At 35.5% G+C, this 19,709-nt stretch overlaps 1 protein-coding gene across 7 annotated transcripts in view; it reads right to left on the bottom strand.

Annotated features, from left to right (window-relative positions):
- LOC106180974 (DNA topoisomerase 2-binding protein 1) overlaps nucleotides 1–19,709 on the bottom strand; it is an 89,827-nt gene that overhangs the window by 46,141 nt on the left and 23,977 nt on the right. For 5 of the 7 annotated variants that reach the window (XR_015335463.1, XM_087017615.1, XM_087017609.1 and 2 more), the window contains 8 exons: nucleotides 13,752–13,865; nucleotides 12,790–12,945; nucleotides 11,170–11,253; nucleotides 10,222–10,290; nucleotides 6,344–6,595; nucleotides 5,126–5,199; nucleotides 3,731–3,771; nucleotides 2,865–2,957 (listed from right to left, as the gene is read on the bottom strand). Coding sequence is in view for 6 of the 7 variants with exons in the window: in XM_087017615.1 (XP_086873741.1) it covers nucleotides 2,865–2,957; nucleotides 3,731–3,771; nucleotides 5,126–5,199; nucleotides 6,344–6,595; nucleotides 10,222–10,290; nucleotides 11,170–11,253; nucleotides 12,790–12,945; nucleotides 13,752–13,865 (883 nt within the window). In the remaining variant the exon portion in view is untranslated. The remainder of the gene's footprint in view (nucleotides 1–2,864; nucleotides 2,958–3,730; nucleotides 3,772–5,125; nucleotides 5,200–6,343; nucleotides 6,596–10,221; nucleotides 10,291–11,169; nucleotides 11,254–12,789; nucleotides 12,946–13,751; nucleotides 13,866–19,709) is intronic. The other 2 variants (XM_087017610.1, XM_087017614.1) reach the window with 2 other exon arrangements.

Below are 19,709 nucleotides of genomic sequence, written 5' to 3' on the forward strand. Positions count from 1 at the left end.
GCATATATGCTGAAAAGTGAAAAAAACAGCATAACTTCTACAATAATGGCCTGATCATGCTGATTTTCGAACTTGACCTGCATTTTATGAATATTCATCAGCTCTGCAAATATAAAGCCAAAAAGTAAAACTGCCTTCCACTTATCGTGTTTACAAGGAAAGTGCACGGCGACGACGGCGACGACAGACGCAGGTGATGGCAATATGTACAGACACATCTATATATATATTTACTGTACTGTTTGAGAACAGTAAGTGACATGGTTTTTCTTAAATGGTCATCATGGGAGTAGTGCCCAAAATAGGTTTTTTTCAAATTTTGATGCAATATTACATAATGTTTAACAGCATGATGACCATCAATTTTTAATAATAAAATATTAGTATCATGGTTATTCAAAAAATGTGACTAGCAAAGGTCTTCAGGCCCATGGAACTTCAAAGTCACAACTTGAAAATGCCAAAATGTAAACAAGACAGCACTGTTCTGAAATGTTTTTTTTTTCCATTTTTAACAATTTTTAACATAAAACAAAATTAACAGTTTACTGCCATTTTTATATGATCAACTAAGACAATTGATGAGATGGGAAAAATATCAACAGAGCAGTGTTAAATGTCCAATTTCTTCCATTCTGAGATTCTGAACATAGTGAATGATTGAATCTGACAAACTGCAATGATATGAGTTTATTTCCATTTTTGAAACTTTATTACACAATACACGATAACAAGTTTACCATCATTTTTACAAAATCAACTAACAATGTTGTAAAGATGCAGGAAATGTCAAACAAACACTTTTACGTATCTTATTAGTTTAATAATGAGACTGTTAACATGCCTAAGAATTGAATCTGAGGAAATGTGAAAAATATGCTGAAAAGTGAAAAAACAGCATAACTTCTACAATAATGGCCCGATCATGCTGATTTTCGAACTTGACCTGCGTTTTATGAATATTCATCAGCTCTGTAAATATAAAGCCAAAAAGTAAAACTGCCCTCCACTTATCGTGTTTACAAGGAAAGTGCACGGCGCCGGCATCGCCATCGCCATCGCCATCGCCATCGGCGACGACAGACGCAGGTGATGGCAATATGTACAGACACATCTGTGTCTGTACATAAAAACAGCATAACTTCCCTAAAAATGACCCGATCATGCTGATTTTCGAACTTAACCTGCGTATTATGAAAATCTGTAAGTTTCAAACCAAAAGAAAAAAACGTTTTTCACTTATCGTATTATCGGTAAAAGTGCGCAGCGACGACAACCTTGATGACAGACGCATGTGATGGCTATATGTACAGACACATCTGTGTCTGTACACAAAAATGTTAATGGAATTAAAAAGCTTACAGAGAAGCAAACAGGTGGTTGCAGAAATACTTATAAAATACTGTAACAACTGCAAACTAATCATCTACATTTTGAAATCAAAATGCATTTATAAAATTCCAAGCAACCTTGATGAAAAATGATGAAAATGCTGTTGTACAATTTAAAAATTCATTATTCTTCATTATTATTACTTAAATTCTATAATATGCTTTTGAGATAAAAGGTTAGAAGATTTGAATAAAATGATTCATTCAGAATATGTTATATTCATGATTGTTTTACAAACAAATGGACGATATGGATTTAGTTTGATCAATTTTTACTGCTGGTGTCACTATGTCCACAAAAGCTACATAATTAAATAAATAAATATAATAATAAAATGATATCCCTGCTTTCAATTACAATTCAAGAACCATAGCACAAAGTACACCGTATAACATCACCATAAGTCAAAGAAATTGTACCATGGCCCATAGGAGCCTACGCGTGCGTCTTTTAGACGCCCCTTTACATGCGAAAACGACAAGGCCTATGCCGAGTTCGTCTTTTACTACAGAGCTTTGAGAGCCGAAAATGGCATGGCTTTGTCTCTTTCACCACTTACTGAACTCCAGAGATGCGAGATTGACACGACCCATGTCGCGTTCGTCTCTCAAATGACACTGTTATAAAACATGAAATAGGCATAACGTGTGATTTTCGCAGCTGAATAACTAGACCCTTATAAACGAAGTTGACGTAATTTGAGAGTCATGTCGCTTTCAACTCTTACAAACCTCCAACAAAATCTATCTCCACACAGACGCGCGCGACATGTACTATTGGACATGGGTCAGTTGAAACCCTATTAACCTAAGGGCTCATGTTACTTTCAGCCAACTCTTATATGTCAAATCCAATTAATTTGAAACAGTGTTGTGCTGTCCCAAAACATTTTTTTTCATTTGAATCCCATCATAATTTAGTGCTATCTAGATAACAGTGTGGCTAATTGCTTGTAATAATTATATGGCCTCATATTTTTATTTTCAAGGATTCAAATATAAAGGGTTTTAAGACGGTCCTTCTGTTTCAAATTAATTGGCTGAAAGTAACATGAGCCCTTAAGGTTAATAGGGTTTCAACTGACCCATGTCCAATAGTACATGTCGCGCGCGTCTGTGTGGAGATAGATTTTGTTGGAGGTTTGTAAAAGTTGAAAGCGACATGACTCTAAGGTCACGTCAACTTCGTTTATAAGGGTCTACTTATTCAGCTGCGAAAATCACACGTAATGGCTATTTCATGTTTTATAACAGTGTCGTTTGACAGACAAACGCGACATGGGTCGTGTCAATCTCGCATCTCTGGAGTTCAGTAAGTGGTGAAAGAGACAAAGCCATGCCATTTTCGGCTCTCAAAGCTCTGTAGTAAAAGACGAACTCGGCATAGGCCTTGTCGTTTTCGCATGTAAAGGGGCGTCTAAAAGACGCACGCGTAGGCTCCTATGGGCCATGGTAAAATTGTTCTTTCTTTACCTGCTGATTTTACAAAAGACTTTGAGGATGGAGGTCTACTTCTGTTGCTGTCAGAGACAGCCTCTGCTGAACTGTTCAAGTTCTCTGCTGTGGCTGAAACCAAATTTGTAGCACAAAGCTTTTGATGAACAAAACAGATAGCAGTTTATGATTAAATAAAATGAAAGACAAAAAGCAATATAAAACTCAAAGAAATAATTTGGCCTGCTTCTGGCAAAAGAACAAGCCCCCAGCACACTAGCCACACACTTCTAGCACATTTGCCGCAAGCTCACATTTCAAATTACATTTTGCATTTTGGGATTTATATGAGCTTTCACTGGCAGCTGACATGAAAGGAGAATGTTTAGTAATTTTCATACATTTATATTTGAATAAAAACAGGCATGTTCAACCACCTAGATTTAATTGCTTCACAACAGTAAGAAAAATGTAAAGGTGTGTGTGTGTGTGTGTGTAAAGAACTAAAAAAATATCTCCCCGGGGCACTCTTTCAATCTTCAGTGTAAATCAATTTAAAATTTGCAGTTTAAAAATGTCAAATAATACATTTTACAAACAATTTTAATAGAATTCTTAATAGGTTCTGTAATTTTATATCAAGAAACATGAAAGGGAACAAAATTTATATATATTTCTTCTACCTACAGGGGCGGATCCAGAGATATTTTCTGACAGTCTTCCAAATTATCTTTGTTGATCCATCCTCCATTTTTGACTGTCTTTCGACAGAAAAAATAGATACCTGTCAACATAAACTTTTAAATGTGACTGTCTCTATCCGCCCCTGACCTACTTCACTGAAATATTTTTAAAAGACACTAAACACCCACACATGAAAATAGATGCCAATGCAAGCTACTTACAGTTTGCCCTCTTCATACTTCTTCTGGATTGCTTCTGCGCCCTGGTAGAAAAAAACATTCATTTATTTATAACAGGCTGAGAATGTATTCAGAACTGGGATGATTAATCTAATTACTTTTACCACTTACCAATTAATCCAGGACAGTATGTTGTTTTATGGGGAGAAACTTAGAATAGTAAGTGTGAAAATATGGCTGAACTATCTGCAAATATTCAAGGACACATTTTAATGTAGAAAACAGATGCAAAATATAGGGAGATAATCACATTATGCCAGACATTATTGCTGGCCATACATTGTAGATAAAATGATATTTGTAGGGCATTTTCTGGTTGCTTTTTGCTTTAAATAACCCTGGATCTTTTTCAGCAACTCATTTGAATAACTGCGTGCAGCAGTAATGTGCCATACATCAGTAGGTCAGTCTAACTGACTTTCAAGAACTGGATGGACAAATAAGCAGATCACTACCAAAAATTTGAAAGACTGGTTTTCAAACTCGAACACTATATTTTAAGAATATTATTTAGCTCTATAAGTATGAAAACAGTAGGCCAAGTTAAATTTTGAACTGGACATGTAAAATACTTATATACATCAGATTGAAAGGACAACAGGTGAAACAGTTTTTATTGTGTTATCTCTGGAACCGTGTGATGAGAACACTAAACTCAGGTGATGGCTATATTCACTAGTACATGTGGTATCAATAAAAACATGAACTTTGCTTCTCAATTATGGTTTTATTGCACAAAGACAATAACTGCTATTTTGATGTAGGACAGAGACGACAAAGCACTTGTAAAATAAATGTAAGCTTTTTGCAATGTGAGCTGTATATCAATCCTAAGAATCATTCTTATACAGAAAAAAATAATAAGTAACATGGTTTTCCTTTGATAGTGTTTGAGGTGACAGTGCCATTTTCTGATACAATGTTACAAAATGCTTATAATTAACAGCAAAATCACCACCATTTTAATAAAATGATAAGTGTTATAGATATTCAAAAAATCTGACTAGCAAGGGTCTTCCCGTCCATGGAAGTTGAAAGTCACAACTTCAAAATGCCAATATGTGGAGAATAGATATTAAAAAAATAATAAAAATAAATATAATAAATAAATAAATAAACTGCACAAGTTAAAAAAAAGGAATCCAATCAGGCTTGTTTTTCTAATGCAACTTGTACTTCAGGCCTACAAACCTTATAAGTAAGTTTTAAAATCATAAGTAACATTATTAGTAAGTAACAAAGTTCTTTGCAAGGATAGTGAGGTAGAAGACATTCTCTTTATACTAAGCACCTGTAAAATTCATAGCCTTCAGTAATTATTACCAGTATTGAATTCTACTTGCCAATGTTAAAGAATCTGATACTTATGTCACTTACTTGGTGGCAGCCATGATGTTCTCTAGCTGTTTGCTTAATGCTGCATTCATTTCCAATGATACACTGTCTTTTTTCTGAGAATAGGACAGATAAAATTAATTGTTAAATAATAATAATAATAATAATAATAAAAATTGCAGGCAAATAACTCATATGTGTAATCAACTTGGAACCTATCTTACAAAGCCAATTATTATATCAGCTTACATCTTCACATGACAGTTCTTTCTTTACAAAATGGACAACAGATACAGCAACAACTTGTTCCATAGCCAGTGACACTGGTCACTAGGTAATGTTTAACAAACAGATCTTGATAACACCACAGAACCACTGACATTTATGAGTATAAATGCATGTGTGACTCTTTCCTCTCTCTTCTATGGGACCGTTTACAGTGTATTTTTTTAATCTAGCTTATGTGCAGGAACTCCATGGTGACTCCTGCTGAATGCAATCATATTAACAGACAAGCACGCCTGTTGTTTCCTATGTACTCTAATAATTGCCAGTATTAGGTCTGTTAATCTCATTGCATTCACCAATAGTGCCTGAGGAGCGGTCCATCTCCACGGGGTTTCTCACTAAATTGCTTTCAGCTTAAGGGCTAAGATGTCTGGCACACCTGCTAAAGCTGCTAAACGATAGTTTATTACCCCCTATCAGCTTCAGTAGGAGTGACAGTCATCTAAGTCGCTTAAAGACACATTATCAAGTCAACTTTTTACCACAAAAGCCAACCAATTGCCAGCATATAGTTTCAAGTAGTATAACTAAGAGAATTACCAAAAGGCATTGTTTAATTTTACCTGAAAATGATGTTTGAATGGATTTTTCTGCTAGCATTCTATGCTGTATGTCAATGGGGGAGAAAAGTAGGTCACGAAAGTATGTTAAATTTTTGACCAAAAATTTAAAGAAAGGAGCAGTCTAAAGCTCTTTTATGGCTGATCGAGTGATCTATTCAGTTTATTCCTTTGCATGTCAAATTTATTCTAGTCGTATAAGAAACTAGTGGAAGTGGTTTATATGTGTTACTGGGAATCCACGCTCCGCTGATGCTCGGTTCATATGTACCTTTAAGTTAATTGCAATTAAGAGAGAATCCCCTCGGAGATAGTTCAATCCAAAGTTAGTAAGACAGTCTCTGGGAATGGTCTCTTAGAAAAGAAATGGTTAGAGAGGCACATGTATACAAGAAAAAAACATCTATGTCACCTTTTCATCCAAAAAACCTTCACAATCAATAGCCATCTCTTCATCACTCTGAGTTGTATCTATCTGAAACCCATCCTTGCCTGTTTCCTCTCCCTCTTGATCATCTTCTATGCTGGGGGCTGGCGGAGGGTTTGGGGCTGGAGGACTACTTGGGGCTGGAGGAGGGCTAGCAGCATTGCTGGACCTAACTGATGCTCTGGTGGACCTCCGAGTGGCTGGCACTGGGGTGATTTTCTTAGATACTACTGTCTGCTAAAATAAAATGAAAGCAGGCATATATGTAACACTGCATAATTGCAGCTTTTAAAAAATAACACTTTAGGTATCAAATGATATTTTTTATATATAACACATATAACACATAATCTGACTGCATACCATATACAGCCCTACAGATGGCCCTATGGTAAAATGCACAACTCCAACATAGGATGTGCAGGGCTTTGATTCCAAGCAAGGGAATGCTTAATACCAAAATAACTAAAAATATGGATAGCATATATACAAATAACAAATAAAACAAGGCAGTAAAGTTATCAAATGTTCAGACAAGGCAGCAGAGCTGTCAACTGTACAGAAAAAAGCAGAAAATGATTCAATCTGATGTAACACTACTTTATGTGCAAAGTCAACACCAAATTTTAATAATTGACAACAGGTAATATGAATGTAAGGAATATATAACCAGCATAATGCTGCAGGCCCATGAAAGTTCATGTTTACGCTTTGAAAATGCCAGAATGAGAAAAATGAAAACAAAAAATTGCATAAATTCAAGAAAAAATGATAATCCAATCAATATGGTTTTCTAATTTGAGCTATATGTCAATCCTAGGAATCAAAGTAAAAAAATAGTAAGTATGGTAAAAACTTGAAAATTTCGTCGCTTAAAAATAAATTAATATTTTTAATTGTGTAAATCCAATGACTTTTTAAATTACGTCTCCCTGACTCCTGAGTATGATGAAATATTCAAAACTCTGACCTTCAGGCTTTTATCCTTATCAGCTTTTATCCTTGTCCCTCATACATTGTGGGATATTTATCACTACTTCCTAAGTTATTTTCTGGTGGTAAATAATAATCTATTTACTAGTGCATCTCGATTAAGTTATATGAACTTACCCGAAAAGTAAGTTGAGAATTGTCTTTTCGGTAAGAAACACACCTCCTGATAGAGGAGAGGGATCAAGATAAGCCTAATTGCAACCTTGCATTATAAACTGGATGCCACATATTACACACTTAAGCCTCAGTCACAACTGGCCGTGCGGCTCTTACGGCGTTCAAATTTTGCGCAGAATCTCACGTGCCATGCAAGTCTTTTTTGCGAAATCTGGAGTTCGTAGATAGCTCGTAAGCACGTACCGAGGACATTGGACATGTCCAAAAGATTCTACGAATAATCTACGCATAGCGAAGCCACAAGCGAATCTTGTTCCTCTTGCATGGAGATCGCAAGTGAGATGTGCATGGCCCAAGACGTATGACGCAAGCAATGAAGGAGCATGTGTCCTATGCATGTTGAGTACCGTGTACATCCTCACAGCTAATGAACACAATGGAAAGCACGGTGGGAGTTCGTCGCACGTGGCCACCCCCATGCCTGAAGTATAAAAGGCGTGCTCACAATGCAAGTTCGTGTCTCAACAATTAACGTCGATTGTGCAACATTTACAACAACTTTTAAATATTTGAATTTTGCTTAATTCAGCTCCTACTATGCCTCCAAAAGACAAGGGAAAAAAGCTTAGAGAGCAAAAAAAGAAGGGAGGAGGAAGAAGAAAGAAGCGGAGAACAAGGAGGCAAAACTGATGTACGCCGTCAGTAGGCTACGTCATCACCAGTGTGATGCAAAAGGGAACTACTTTGGCCGAGCGTTGCATTCTCTCCATAAGTGGTAAGTGTGTGCCACGTACACAGGTAGCAAGACGAACCCAAAAAAGAAAATATATAAATATTTAAAAAATCCAAAGGGGGGGGGGGGGTTAAAATAATGATCTCCTGCTGACGATCATCCGCAAACAAAGTTCCTAAGTCCCTTGAACTAATATGAAAATTGCATTTTATTCCTGCTTACATCCCGAACAATCTCCCGATGAAGATATGAAAATAGACTTTTCGTCTCGCTTAGGACAGCCATCGATAACAATAACGGCGTTACAACTTTCAAAGAGCCGTGGCCTGTGACTTCTATTTAGTAATACCAGCTTGAAAACGCACCTTGAGCCAGGTAACAGTAATGAAACTAAAGACAAAAGGCCAACATTCCCGCAATTGAGAATGGGAATTCACATCTAAACCATCTATACTATTAGTAGCCACTCGCAGGGGTGCACTATTGTTCCTATCTTCCATTGAGAGTGTTATCCTGATCTTATTATTGTTTGAGCTGGACAACGCGACCATATTAGGTGATGAACTTTTCAAAAATTAAGGAGAGGCTCATTTTCAAGCTCGATGAAATTTTCAAAGTGAAAAAAATTACCTTGGTAGAAAATTGTCTTCCAATGAAATTTACAAGATCGATGAAATTTTCAAGTTTATACCGTAATACAGTTTTCTTTTCATAATGTTTGTGGTGCCAGTACACAAAGTAGTTTTTTTTCAGTCAATTTTGATGCAGTATGATTAGCAGCATAGTCACTATCAATTTAAAGAAATATTATATAAGTTTGACAATCACGGATATTCAGAAAATATTCAGAAATTCAAAAAAAAAAAAAAATTCCTCACGTGTTCCATACAACAAGCGCATGTTTGCATGTAGTACTTTTAAAATTTTTTGTGAATTCATGGACCGCATGCAGCGGCTGTTGAGCATGTCAAAAAATGTCTATGTGCTGTCTGCGACCTCCAAAAGTTGCACGATAGAAGTGATCCTCATGCACGAAATCCCACGTTTTCTCTAATTTTTTGGCCCGAGACCAGACGTTGAAGCCCAACTCTGGATTAAGACCCAGTCTTTAGTAATAAAATGATGAGGTGGTACTTTAGAATCATGCACTCATATTGGCAAAGAGTACAGTGACTGTAACACTAAACACTATGTCAGGAGCAGATGATAGCTATATGTCCACATAATCTCTGATAAAATGACTTGGATATGTTTATTCCAGGGTTGCTGTTTTTTCTGGTGATAAGCTTTATTTTTTCACGTATGACCAAATACATTGACATTTATGACACAAATTCGAAATGAACAAAGTGGGCTTGACAGGTTAGTACTGGCAGATGACTGAATATAGTTAAATGACATCACCAGCACAACCAACTGAACACCTCATTGTAATAGTGAGTTGGGGTTACCCTGTGAAAAATACAGTCACAATGCCTTATCCAGTGTATGTTGGAGCCAAGGCAATGGCAGCAGCTACAGGAACAACACCAACAGATAATGGTAATCAGAATATATTTAGATACTTAGAGTGTCTGCATATAAAAATATCTTTTCTGCCATTCTGTTCTAACAAATTATCTAATGTATGGATCATATCAATTTTTACAATTGTAATTAAAAATCTCCACCCCAAAACATGCTTTTACCATATTATCATGGGCATACTGGCCATGCTCATTTATAAACCACCCTCTTAGTACTGTAGCAAGCTGGACAGTCTAAAACTGGGTTCCCACAGATTTAGATCGATCCATCTGGATCGACCTTACTCCCTGGGGTTCATGCTAAATTGCTGTCAGCCAAGCGTGCACAAAAGTTAATTACCTCCGTACAGCCTTTAGTAGGCGGGACAGACATTTAAGCCGGCTAATCTGACAGCAATCTAGTGAGACTCCCCACGGGGATAGGTATATCTAAAATCTGTGGGAATGGAGTCTAAGAGAGATTTGTCAAATGTTCTATACAAGTAAAGGCTTACCAAAGACAAATTAGGGTTATAGTTTGGTGGAAACAGAGTCTCTTCCACTTTGGACTTTTGCTCATGACACTGTAAATCAACAAAAGGAAACATTTATTAGACATGGCACTGTGCAGACACAGGAAAATAGGAACTTATACTTACTAAAAATGCCGTGGTACACATTTCAAATGCTAATAATTATATACCAATTACTCAGGGGTAGATCCAGAGATATTTTCTGACAGTCTTCCAAATTATCTTCGTTACCATCCTCCATTTTTGACCGTCTTCCAACAGAAAAAATAGATATATGTCAATGTTAACTTGAAAATCTGACCATCTTCCAGAAGACCCCGAAGACGGCTTAAATCCGCCCCTGAATTACTGACTGTAATAATTTTATGGGGTGAGGAAACTAATCGGAAGAATCTTCTTTACTGTTCTGTTTTCTTTACTGTTCTTATACAAACTGTACTATACAGTCAGGGTTCATACAAAAAAAACATGAAAAATTCAAGGAATTTCAAGGACTTTCAGGACTCAAATTTAAGCACTTTTCAAGGACTCTTTGGTCATCAGGAAAGGCAACTGCTATTTACAAATACAACAAATATTTTATTGTTTTACATCTTACTGCATGCAGCATGTAAAATCATACTAAGGCTACCACCAAATTAAGGACTTTTTAAGGATAAGGGGAAGAGTTCAAGTACTTTTCAAGGAAAAAATTAAATTCAAGTACTTTTCAAGGTGTGTGAACCCGTGTGAACCCTGATACTGCACTGTATTTATATAATTCACATATTATTGTGCAATCCAACTACTGTTAGTAGCAAATAAACTTTATTATTACCATCAACTTCCCATATAACAGCCAGTGCAGGGGTACCATCAACATCCCATACAGCAACCAGTGAGAAAGTACCATGAACTTACCACACAGCAGCTAAAGCCATGGTAACTTACCATTTGCAGCCAGTAAGGGGACACTATACACTTTCCTTGCTCTCTTGCTACTCGAAATTCTTTGCTTGTGTCATTATTTCGTCCCTAAGAAATAAAGAGTTAATACAATTTTCAAATACATACAGCAACATAAATCTTCAATATTTTTTTATTATGATACTGAAATAGTTGCTTAAGAATTCTCCATTTATTTAATAGAACGTGGCAATGAAATGCATGTTAATCTTCAGACATCTACAAGTATAGAATATGCAATTACTTATAAATATGAATACACATAAATTACATTTATTATCATTAATGTACATATATTATCATTAATGTTAGGTGGATACATATCAATATATACATGCATACACACACACACTCACACAATTAAAAATAAATAAAAAAACACAAGACATGTATGAACCCCAACTCTGTGTTATATATATTTAGTGAAACCTACCAACTGTCAGTGTGAAATATGTTAAAAATGGTGTCACTTATTATGTCATGTCATAACATCTACATATTTTTTGTCTTTTTGTAACATCATTTTTTGTGACAATAATGGATGACAATATGTAAGATGCCGTACTAAAAAAAAGTCTGTGCATAATAAGGACTATTTAGATGGTGCGCATGTTCATTTATTAACTTCAATGTGGCATACATATGCATTACAAGCATTTTGTTAGAACACAGTGGCTTACAAGGCTTTTGCCTACTATAGATATAATGCACACTGAGTTTCTTTTATCAGAATACTTCAACTGGGAACTACGATTTCTTCTTTTCACTCTGCTGACCTTGGTATTACAGTATCTAAATTTGGTCATGCCAATTCTATTTCTGATTATTTTAGTAGTATGGATAAAGCAATTACCATACATTCAAACACAACTGAATTTTGAAGCACATTGGACAACACTAAACTCAATTTTGATGTCACTTTCATTTACCCCTTTACCATGGGTTTGTGTAGTTAATGTTTGCAAGTTAAATATTCAGGGTCAGTATACTGAGGTAATCCCAATTTTCTAGGTCAGCACTATTTGGTCCCTAAGGGTTAAAGTAATTTCAGTGAAATGAGCAATATCAGCAATCCAAAGTTATTTTATGCAAATAAGTAATATCATCCATTTAAAGTAATTTATTCAAATGAGTACCATAGCGCACCTTGGTTTAAGTGGTTTATGTAGTGAAATTTGAACAGTAAAGATCTTTTCCTAATGCTCTGTGTTTTGCATTGGTACTCTCTCAAACAATAATAATGAACTTGGCATTTTCTAGATTAATATATGAATATACTTTGAGTGCAGATTGCGAAAGGAACCTTCAATAACCTGGTCAATTGGACTCTATCATGTTTAAATAGAAGCAACCCTCAAGAACAATTTTCCTTTAATAAGAGGAAACGGATATCAAGCTTATGGCCATGTTAGCCATACTGGATGCAAGGATAAACTTAGGATAAACTTAGGCCTTGGGATTGCACCAAACATGCCTGTCCTTCCTAAATGATGTGTTAAGGGTTTGGCATGATGTAATGCATATTGCAGTCTAATAAAACTAAGTTTAACAGTTCGGTAGCTTCTTCATCAGAGGCATTATGAAGCTAACTAAATTTTTACTTACTTGGAATATGAAATGGGTGCATGTCTCATCATAAGTCCATCTGTAATCTGCCCCCAACAAGGCAGCCATATTGTTGTAGTCACTCTGATTATTACTGAGTTTACGACTGACAGCTATAGTGACACCGCACAGTGGTCCACTGGCCTGCTCCTGGAACTACAAGGTAATGGGCACTAATGGTACTGTTTTCATATACCACACAGTGGCCCACCACCCTGAGTCTCAGAAATTATTTGAAACAAACTTCTTCACTAAAGCATACCATTGGCGTTTCAAGTTACTTTTGACCAGATTCATTTTGAACTAGATTACTAAGCCAATCGAATCCATGTTTTCAAGACTTTTCACCATAGTTTGGAAGAAAGTCTAAGATGTCCAATGAGACTGGAATAATGTGTGGGATTATTTACTGATGCAGCACAATACATCTCTGTAATATTTGATTGGTCCAGATTTGAACAAACCACGTTTTGATTCTTTCGCATTTATTTGCTAGATCGTTCAATGAGTCATCGGAGGGGGAGGGGTTAAATTTCAGTGTCAGGCAGCCAGGCCTAATGAATCAGTCAGAGGACACTTGAAAGAGCAAGGGTATGCTTTAGTGTACAGGCAGGCCCATAGCCAGGGGGGGTCGAAAGAACCACCCCTTTTGCTGGGAAAAGGTCCACTCTGAGTAAAATTTGCTCTAGGTACATGAAGTTTTTATGGAAAAAGGTCCACTTTTTCAGAAAAAGAACCCCCATTTTGAAATTGCTGGCTACGGGCCTGACAGATTTGTTTCACGTTATCTCTGAAGCTCTGAGTGTGGTAAAATATCCTGCTCCTAAAACTACAAGGTACTGGACATTAATGATACTGTGTGTATACCACATAAGGTGATGTTAAAGTGGTATTCAAACACCATCAATCATTAGATAATTCTTATATTTTATTTTGAAAATTACAGCTGTGTTTATTCTAACCTTCTTATCAATTCCTTTTGCTTCTTTTTGACCAATCACATCACTTGGATTTGTACAGACAGCTGTGTTCTTGATGGCTTGAGACATATGGTGGCTAAACACCTCTTCTATCGGCTGCAACATAAAAGAAGAAAAAGGTTTTAAAAAAGTAATTTTATCAATATTAAATCATACTTCATAGCATAATCACCACCAATTTTAATAATACACTATAGGTTACATGGACTATAGATATCTAGGGTTCAACTTCTTACTCATATGGAGTTCTAGTCACACATTTTAAAAAATGCCAATAGGTGAAAAAAAAAAAATTCTTCAAGAAAGCATCCAATCAAGTTTGTTTTCCAAATCAAGCTGCATCTTATAGCCCATGAATCAAAATGTGTAGGACATTTATTTAAACGATGGTGTACCCCATGTTGTTTGGGAAAGTGAGTTAATAAAAAAAATAACAAGGCAGCAAAGCTGTCAAATGTACAGACAAAAAGCAGAAATAACTAGAGGATCAGAGAGGCGATACCGCCTCCGAATATTGTACCACCAGCTGGAGCAAGCGCATTCGTGTAGACCCCCACATACACAAAATAAGGGACACAGCCACCAGTTTTGTGCTTGACAAGCTGTAAAAATGCAATCAACAAGAATTTTTAAACTATTGCAAAAAATATATATGGTACAATCAAATTTAAGTTCTTCGTAAGGTAGGTCAAGGGTCAATTTCAAGGTCACAGTAAATTGCCAGTATATGACTTCCTATTCAAGTTCAAGAGTAACTATGGACCTATCTCTGTCAAGTTTGAAGTTAAAAGAGAAAGAAATTAGCAGAGTTCAGTTCATGATAAAAAGTAGGTCAAAGGTCAATTTCAAGGTCACATTTAGATTGCCAGTATATGACTTTCTATTCAAGTTCAATAGTAACTATGGACCTATCTCTGCCAGTTTTAGAGATAAAAGGGAAGCAAAATTTGCAAAGTTCAGTTTATGGTGAAAAGTAGGACAAAGGTCAATTTTAATGTCACATTTATAATGCCAGTATATGACTTCCTATTCAAGTTCAATAGTAACTATGGACCTATCTCTGCCAGTTTTGGAGAAAAAAGGGAAGCAAAATTTGCAAAGTTCAGTTTATGGTGAAAAGTAGAACAAAGGTCAATTTGAATGTCACATTTATAATGCCAGTATATGACTTCCTATTCAAGTTCAATAGTAACTATGGACCTATCTCTGCCAGTTTTGGAGATAAAAGGAAAGCAAAATTTGCAAAATTCAGTTCATGGTGTAAAGTAGGTCAAAGGTCAATTTTAAGGTCACATTTAGATTGCCAGTATATGACTTCCTATTCAAGTTCAATAGTAACTATGGACCTATCTCTGCCAGTTTTGGAGATAAAAGGAAAGCAAAATTTGCAAAGTTCAGTTCATGGTGAAAAGTAGGTCAAAGGTCAATTTCAAGGTCACATTTAGATTGCCAGTATATGACTTCCTATTCAAGTTCAATAGTAACTATGGACCTATCTCTGCCAGTTTTGGAGATAAAAGGGAAGCAAAATTTGCCAAATTCAGTTCATGGTGTAAAGTAGGTCAAAGGTCAATTTTAAGGTCACATTTAGATTGCCAGTATATGACTTCCTATTCAAGTTCAATAGTAACTATGGACCTATCTCTGCCAGTTTTGGAGATAAAAGGGAAGCAAATTTTGCAAAGTTCAGTTTATGGTGAAAAGTAGGTCAAAGGTCAATTTTACGGTCACATTTAGATTGCCAGTATATGACTTCCTATTCAACTTCAATAGTAACTATGGACCTATCTCTGCCAGTTTTGGAGATAAAAGGGAAGAAAAATTTGCAAAGTTCAGTTCATGGTGAAAAGTAGGTCAAAGGTCACTTTCAAGGTCATAGTAAGATTGCCAGTATATGACTTCCTATTCAACTTCAATAGTAACTATGGACCTATCTCTGCCAGTTTTGGAGATATAAGGGACTAAATGTTATAATTTTGGAGTTACCATAATGTGCCTTAAATTTCGTACAGAAAAAATTAATTAAAATAAAGAAAATGTCACTTTGGTCAAAATTCTTGAAATAGGAGGTGCTCTGAAGTTTCAGAAGTTCAAATTTGATGAAATAATGTCATTTTTGAACACAAGTTGTCTGCTTTGCCAAGCCTTATGTTTTATTTTTCCAGAGTTCAAAATTTATTATCCATTACCGTACTGTACATTTTGCTTTTACCACCAATATGTACTTTTTGATACAGAGTAACTCGAAAACCGTATGGAATACAAAAAAACCGAGACCACCCCCAGTGTTGGGCTTTACATGCTCTACAAAATGCAAAAAAGAATGGGTCTCTAGCATTAACGGTTCCCGAATTAGAGACAGTTTTCAGTTTCGGTATCTTATGGCCGCTACTCCCGTGAAAATGCACCGATTGACCCCAAATTCATGGAGATGAAAGATGACCTGAAGGGTAACACTTTCCAATAATATTATTGGTTAAGTCTGTGTGGTGTCTGAATAACAGGGCAAAAAAATTTTTTTTCGTAAAAAATTTCATTTTTTTGAAAATTTTGGCCCATTTGACCTTGAAGTAAAGGTCAAAGGTCAAATCCAAGGGTATATTTGAAATCTACACATATGACTTTTGGAAAGCTGTCTATAGAAATTTTTCCCATAACTCCTTCCGTAGGGTAGATAATTAGCATTTAATTTTGCCATTTTTAGACAAGGGTGCATTGCAATGAGTGCCACACGCAGACCCCAATACCGACAAAGCCCAAATTTTACGTGGAACGAGTTGAGATTATAGGTGACCTAAATCCATGAGATGGGTACGGGGGCCCTTACCGTCTAGGAGGAGAAGCGGTAACGGTAGCCGTCCGGCGGAGCCAACGGAGCCGGCAGAGCCGGCGGAGCCGGCGGAGCCGGCGGAACGATCCGGACGGGACCGAAACCATGTGTACCGCCAGCGCTAACGCTGGTGGTACAATAATGCACAAAATAAGTTACTTTGTCAATTTTGATACATTATGCTTAACAGGAAAATCAGCACCAAATTGTAAGCATACACAAAAGGCAAGGGTACTTGTCCTAAATAAGTAATTAGCATGATACTGCAGGCTCATTAGAGTTCAAATTCACACACTGAAAATGCCAGATTGAAAAGAATGAAAATTTCACAAAAAAAATATCATACATTCTTTATGTAGATCCTAAGAATCATTCTAACTTAATCACCACCTATTTTAATTATCTAATATACATCACATGAACTTTAAGAAAATGTAACTATCATATGACTTCATGCCCACAGGAGTTAATATTTCCATACTGAAAATGGCAATATGTGAAAAATGAATATTTCACAAAAACTGCATTTACTTCCAGAAAAAGAATCCAATCATCAGGCTGGTTTTCCAACTTAAGCTGTATTCCAGTCTTATGAATATTTTCTGCAAGTTTGAGAGTTCTAAGTAACATGGTTTTCCTTTGGTGGTCATTATGGCATCAGTACCCAAAATTGATACAATAATGTATAATTCTTAAATGCATAATCACCACCAATACAAGCATCATGGATATTTAGAAAGTGTGACTAGAAAAGGCCTTCAGCCCCTTGAAAGTCAGAACCGAAGTCAAACCTTGAAATTGCCACTATGTGAAAAATAAACATTTCACAAAAAATGCATAACTTAAAAAAAAAAACAAGTTTGAAAATAATAAGTATGGTCTTCATATTATTGTGCTTTTGTTATCATGTCTATTTGGATACAATATTACGTACCTAATACTGCATCTAGGAAATTCTGAGAAAGTCTGACAATATATATACATGCTACGGCTAAGTTATTTATGACCAATGCAGTTTACTTAACCCCCTTTCTCCATGGTTTCTTTTATCATTTGCATGTCATACTTCCATCTTGCAAAAACCTTTTGCAGATCTTTAAGTTGTTTGTTCTTCTTTCCGGGTTCGAGTAAATTCTGTTGTATCTTCAAGTCTGACTATATACAATAGATTTTTTGATGTGTGAAGGATAGAAGCTAATGTAGGTAAGCCGAGCCATCTGTGGGTTTTCTACGTGTAGCCAGTCTATTGTTTTTTGTTTTTTTTTTTGATAGAGAAGATGGTATCCAAAGTTTTGTTTTTAGATAGAGTAACTGAGACTAGGCAGATCGAGAGGTTTTCCTAGATAAAAAGTTCTCCAAATTCTTTAAGGTCTTCATCTCTGTGTGCCCATAGTAGGAAGGTGTATTCAATCTATGGAATGTAGAATGTGGGCTTTTTATAGTTGGCCATAAATAGGTTGGCATACTGAGGAGCCTTTTTTGTGCCCCTGGCCTTCCTTTTATCTGCAATAAGAACTCATTTTTTTGTTGAATTCAAAATAATTGAGCATAAGAATGAATTCAGTGAGTTAAGTGAAGAAATCTAGCTGCAGTTGTGTCTTATACTTATTATTTTTCAGGGAATTTTCTAGTGCGTAATGCGTTGATCCCACCTTGATGTGGACTTGATGTTGGACAGGTGAAGACAGTTCAAATTATGAAAATTTTGTTTGATTTTGACTTGATTAATTAAGCACAATTAATGACTATAATGTGATGTTTGTTCCTGATAACAGAGTTAAAAAAATTGTGCTCAATGAGAGACCCACTTCTGAAAAAATTATAGTTACCATTCTCATATGGCAAAACTTCTTACTCAGGAAAACTTAATATGATGTTTTCAACTGATTTTACCTTAATTTGTCTTGCACAGTTTAAATGTGTTTGCATTGGACTTCAAGTGCACCTCAATATTTGTATATAAACAATTACTTTAAATATTATTATAAAGAATTCAAATTAAAGGGGTAACATCTATTCATTTAGGCAAAAAAATGGATTTTCCTGGGGTAAAGGACAATTTTCCCATGTTTATCAATGGTTAATGAATCCATTCCCACATTCAAAGTTTGTCCCTATTTTTTTCTAAAAAGTTTGGTTTTCTGTAATATTCTCTTAAGAGACTATTACAGAGTGGAGCCATCTAATGGAGCAATCTAATGGACATTTTGCTCAATGTGTCAAATGGTTTTCAATTTATTGTATTATCTGTTTTGCATAGGACATGCTGACAGGAAAGGATAACTTTTTCCAACAAATGACAAGATCAAGCCGATTCTCAGATTATACCAAAGTTGCTATTATAGTAATTATCATCAGTCCTCTAAGTTTGAAGACAATGGGTCAAACAGTTTTCCATCTAATTGAAAACAATCATGCTGAAAAGACAGGAAAAAACAGCAAATTTTCCAAAAAAGATCAATTAAAGTTGGTCTTTTAACTTAACCTGTATTTAATAGATATTCATCAGTCCCATAAGTTTTAAGACAATAGGTCAATCTGTTTTCCATTTGTGTTATCTGCATTGCTTATAATTTTATATTAGCTAAAAAAGCACAATTGAGCATTACTTTTCCAACTATGGTCAAATCAAGCTGATTTTACAACTTTTCCTGTATTTTACTTATATTCATCAGTCTTGTATGTTTAAAAACAAAAGGTCAAACTGTTCATCAGTGATGATGACGATGACAATGAAAATGATGCAAAATAAAACTGATGGTTATGTGTACAGACACTCTGCATCAGTACATAAAAATGATAAAACCCAAAAAAAGCTCATCTGAAGCATACCTGTTGGCAATATTTCATTATCAACATAAGAACATTTAAAAGGTTCTCAACTTTGTTGTTATACCTTATTTTGCACAGTGTTTTTTGGAAAGAAGTATAAGACAGTGTGATTGCATTGTGATACAACACACACATTTCAATAAATAAACTAGAAAATATGAACAATTCTTTCTTATTTGGATTTCGGAAAAAAAGTCCCATAGTGTGTAGTTTTCTCAGTCATTGTCTGATGCACAATACATGCTTATAAGCTATAAGTACTAAGTTCAAAAACTAAC

Source organism: Lingula anatina, chromosome 7, assembly GCF_051362555.1.
Source record: "Lingula anatina isolate TDL-2025a chromosome 7, LinAna3.0, whole genome shotgun sequence".
In the NCBI taxonomy this organism is placed as follows: domain Eukaryota; kingdom Metazoa; phylum Brachiopoda; class Lingulata; order Lingulida; family Lingulidae; genus Lingula; species Lingula anatina.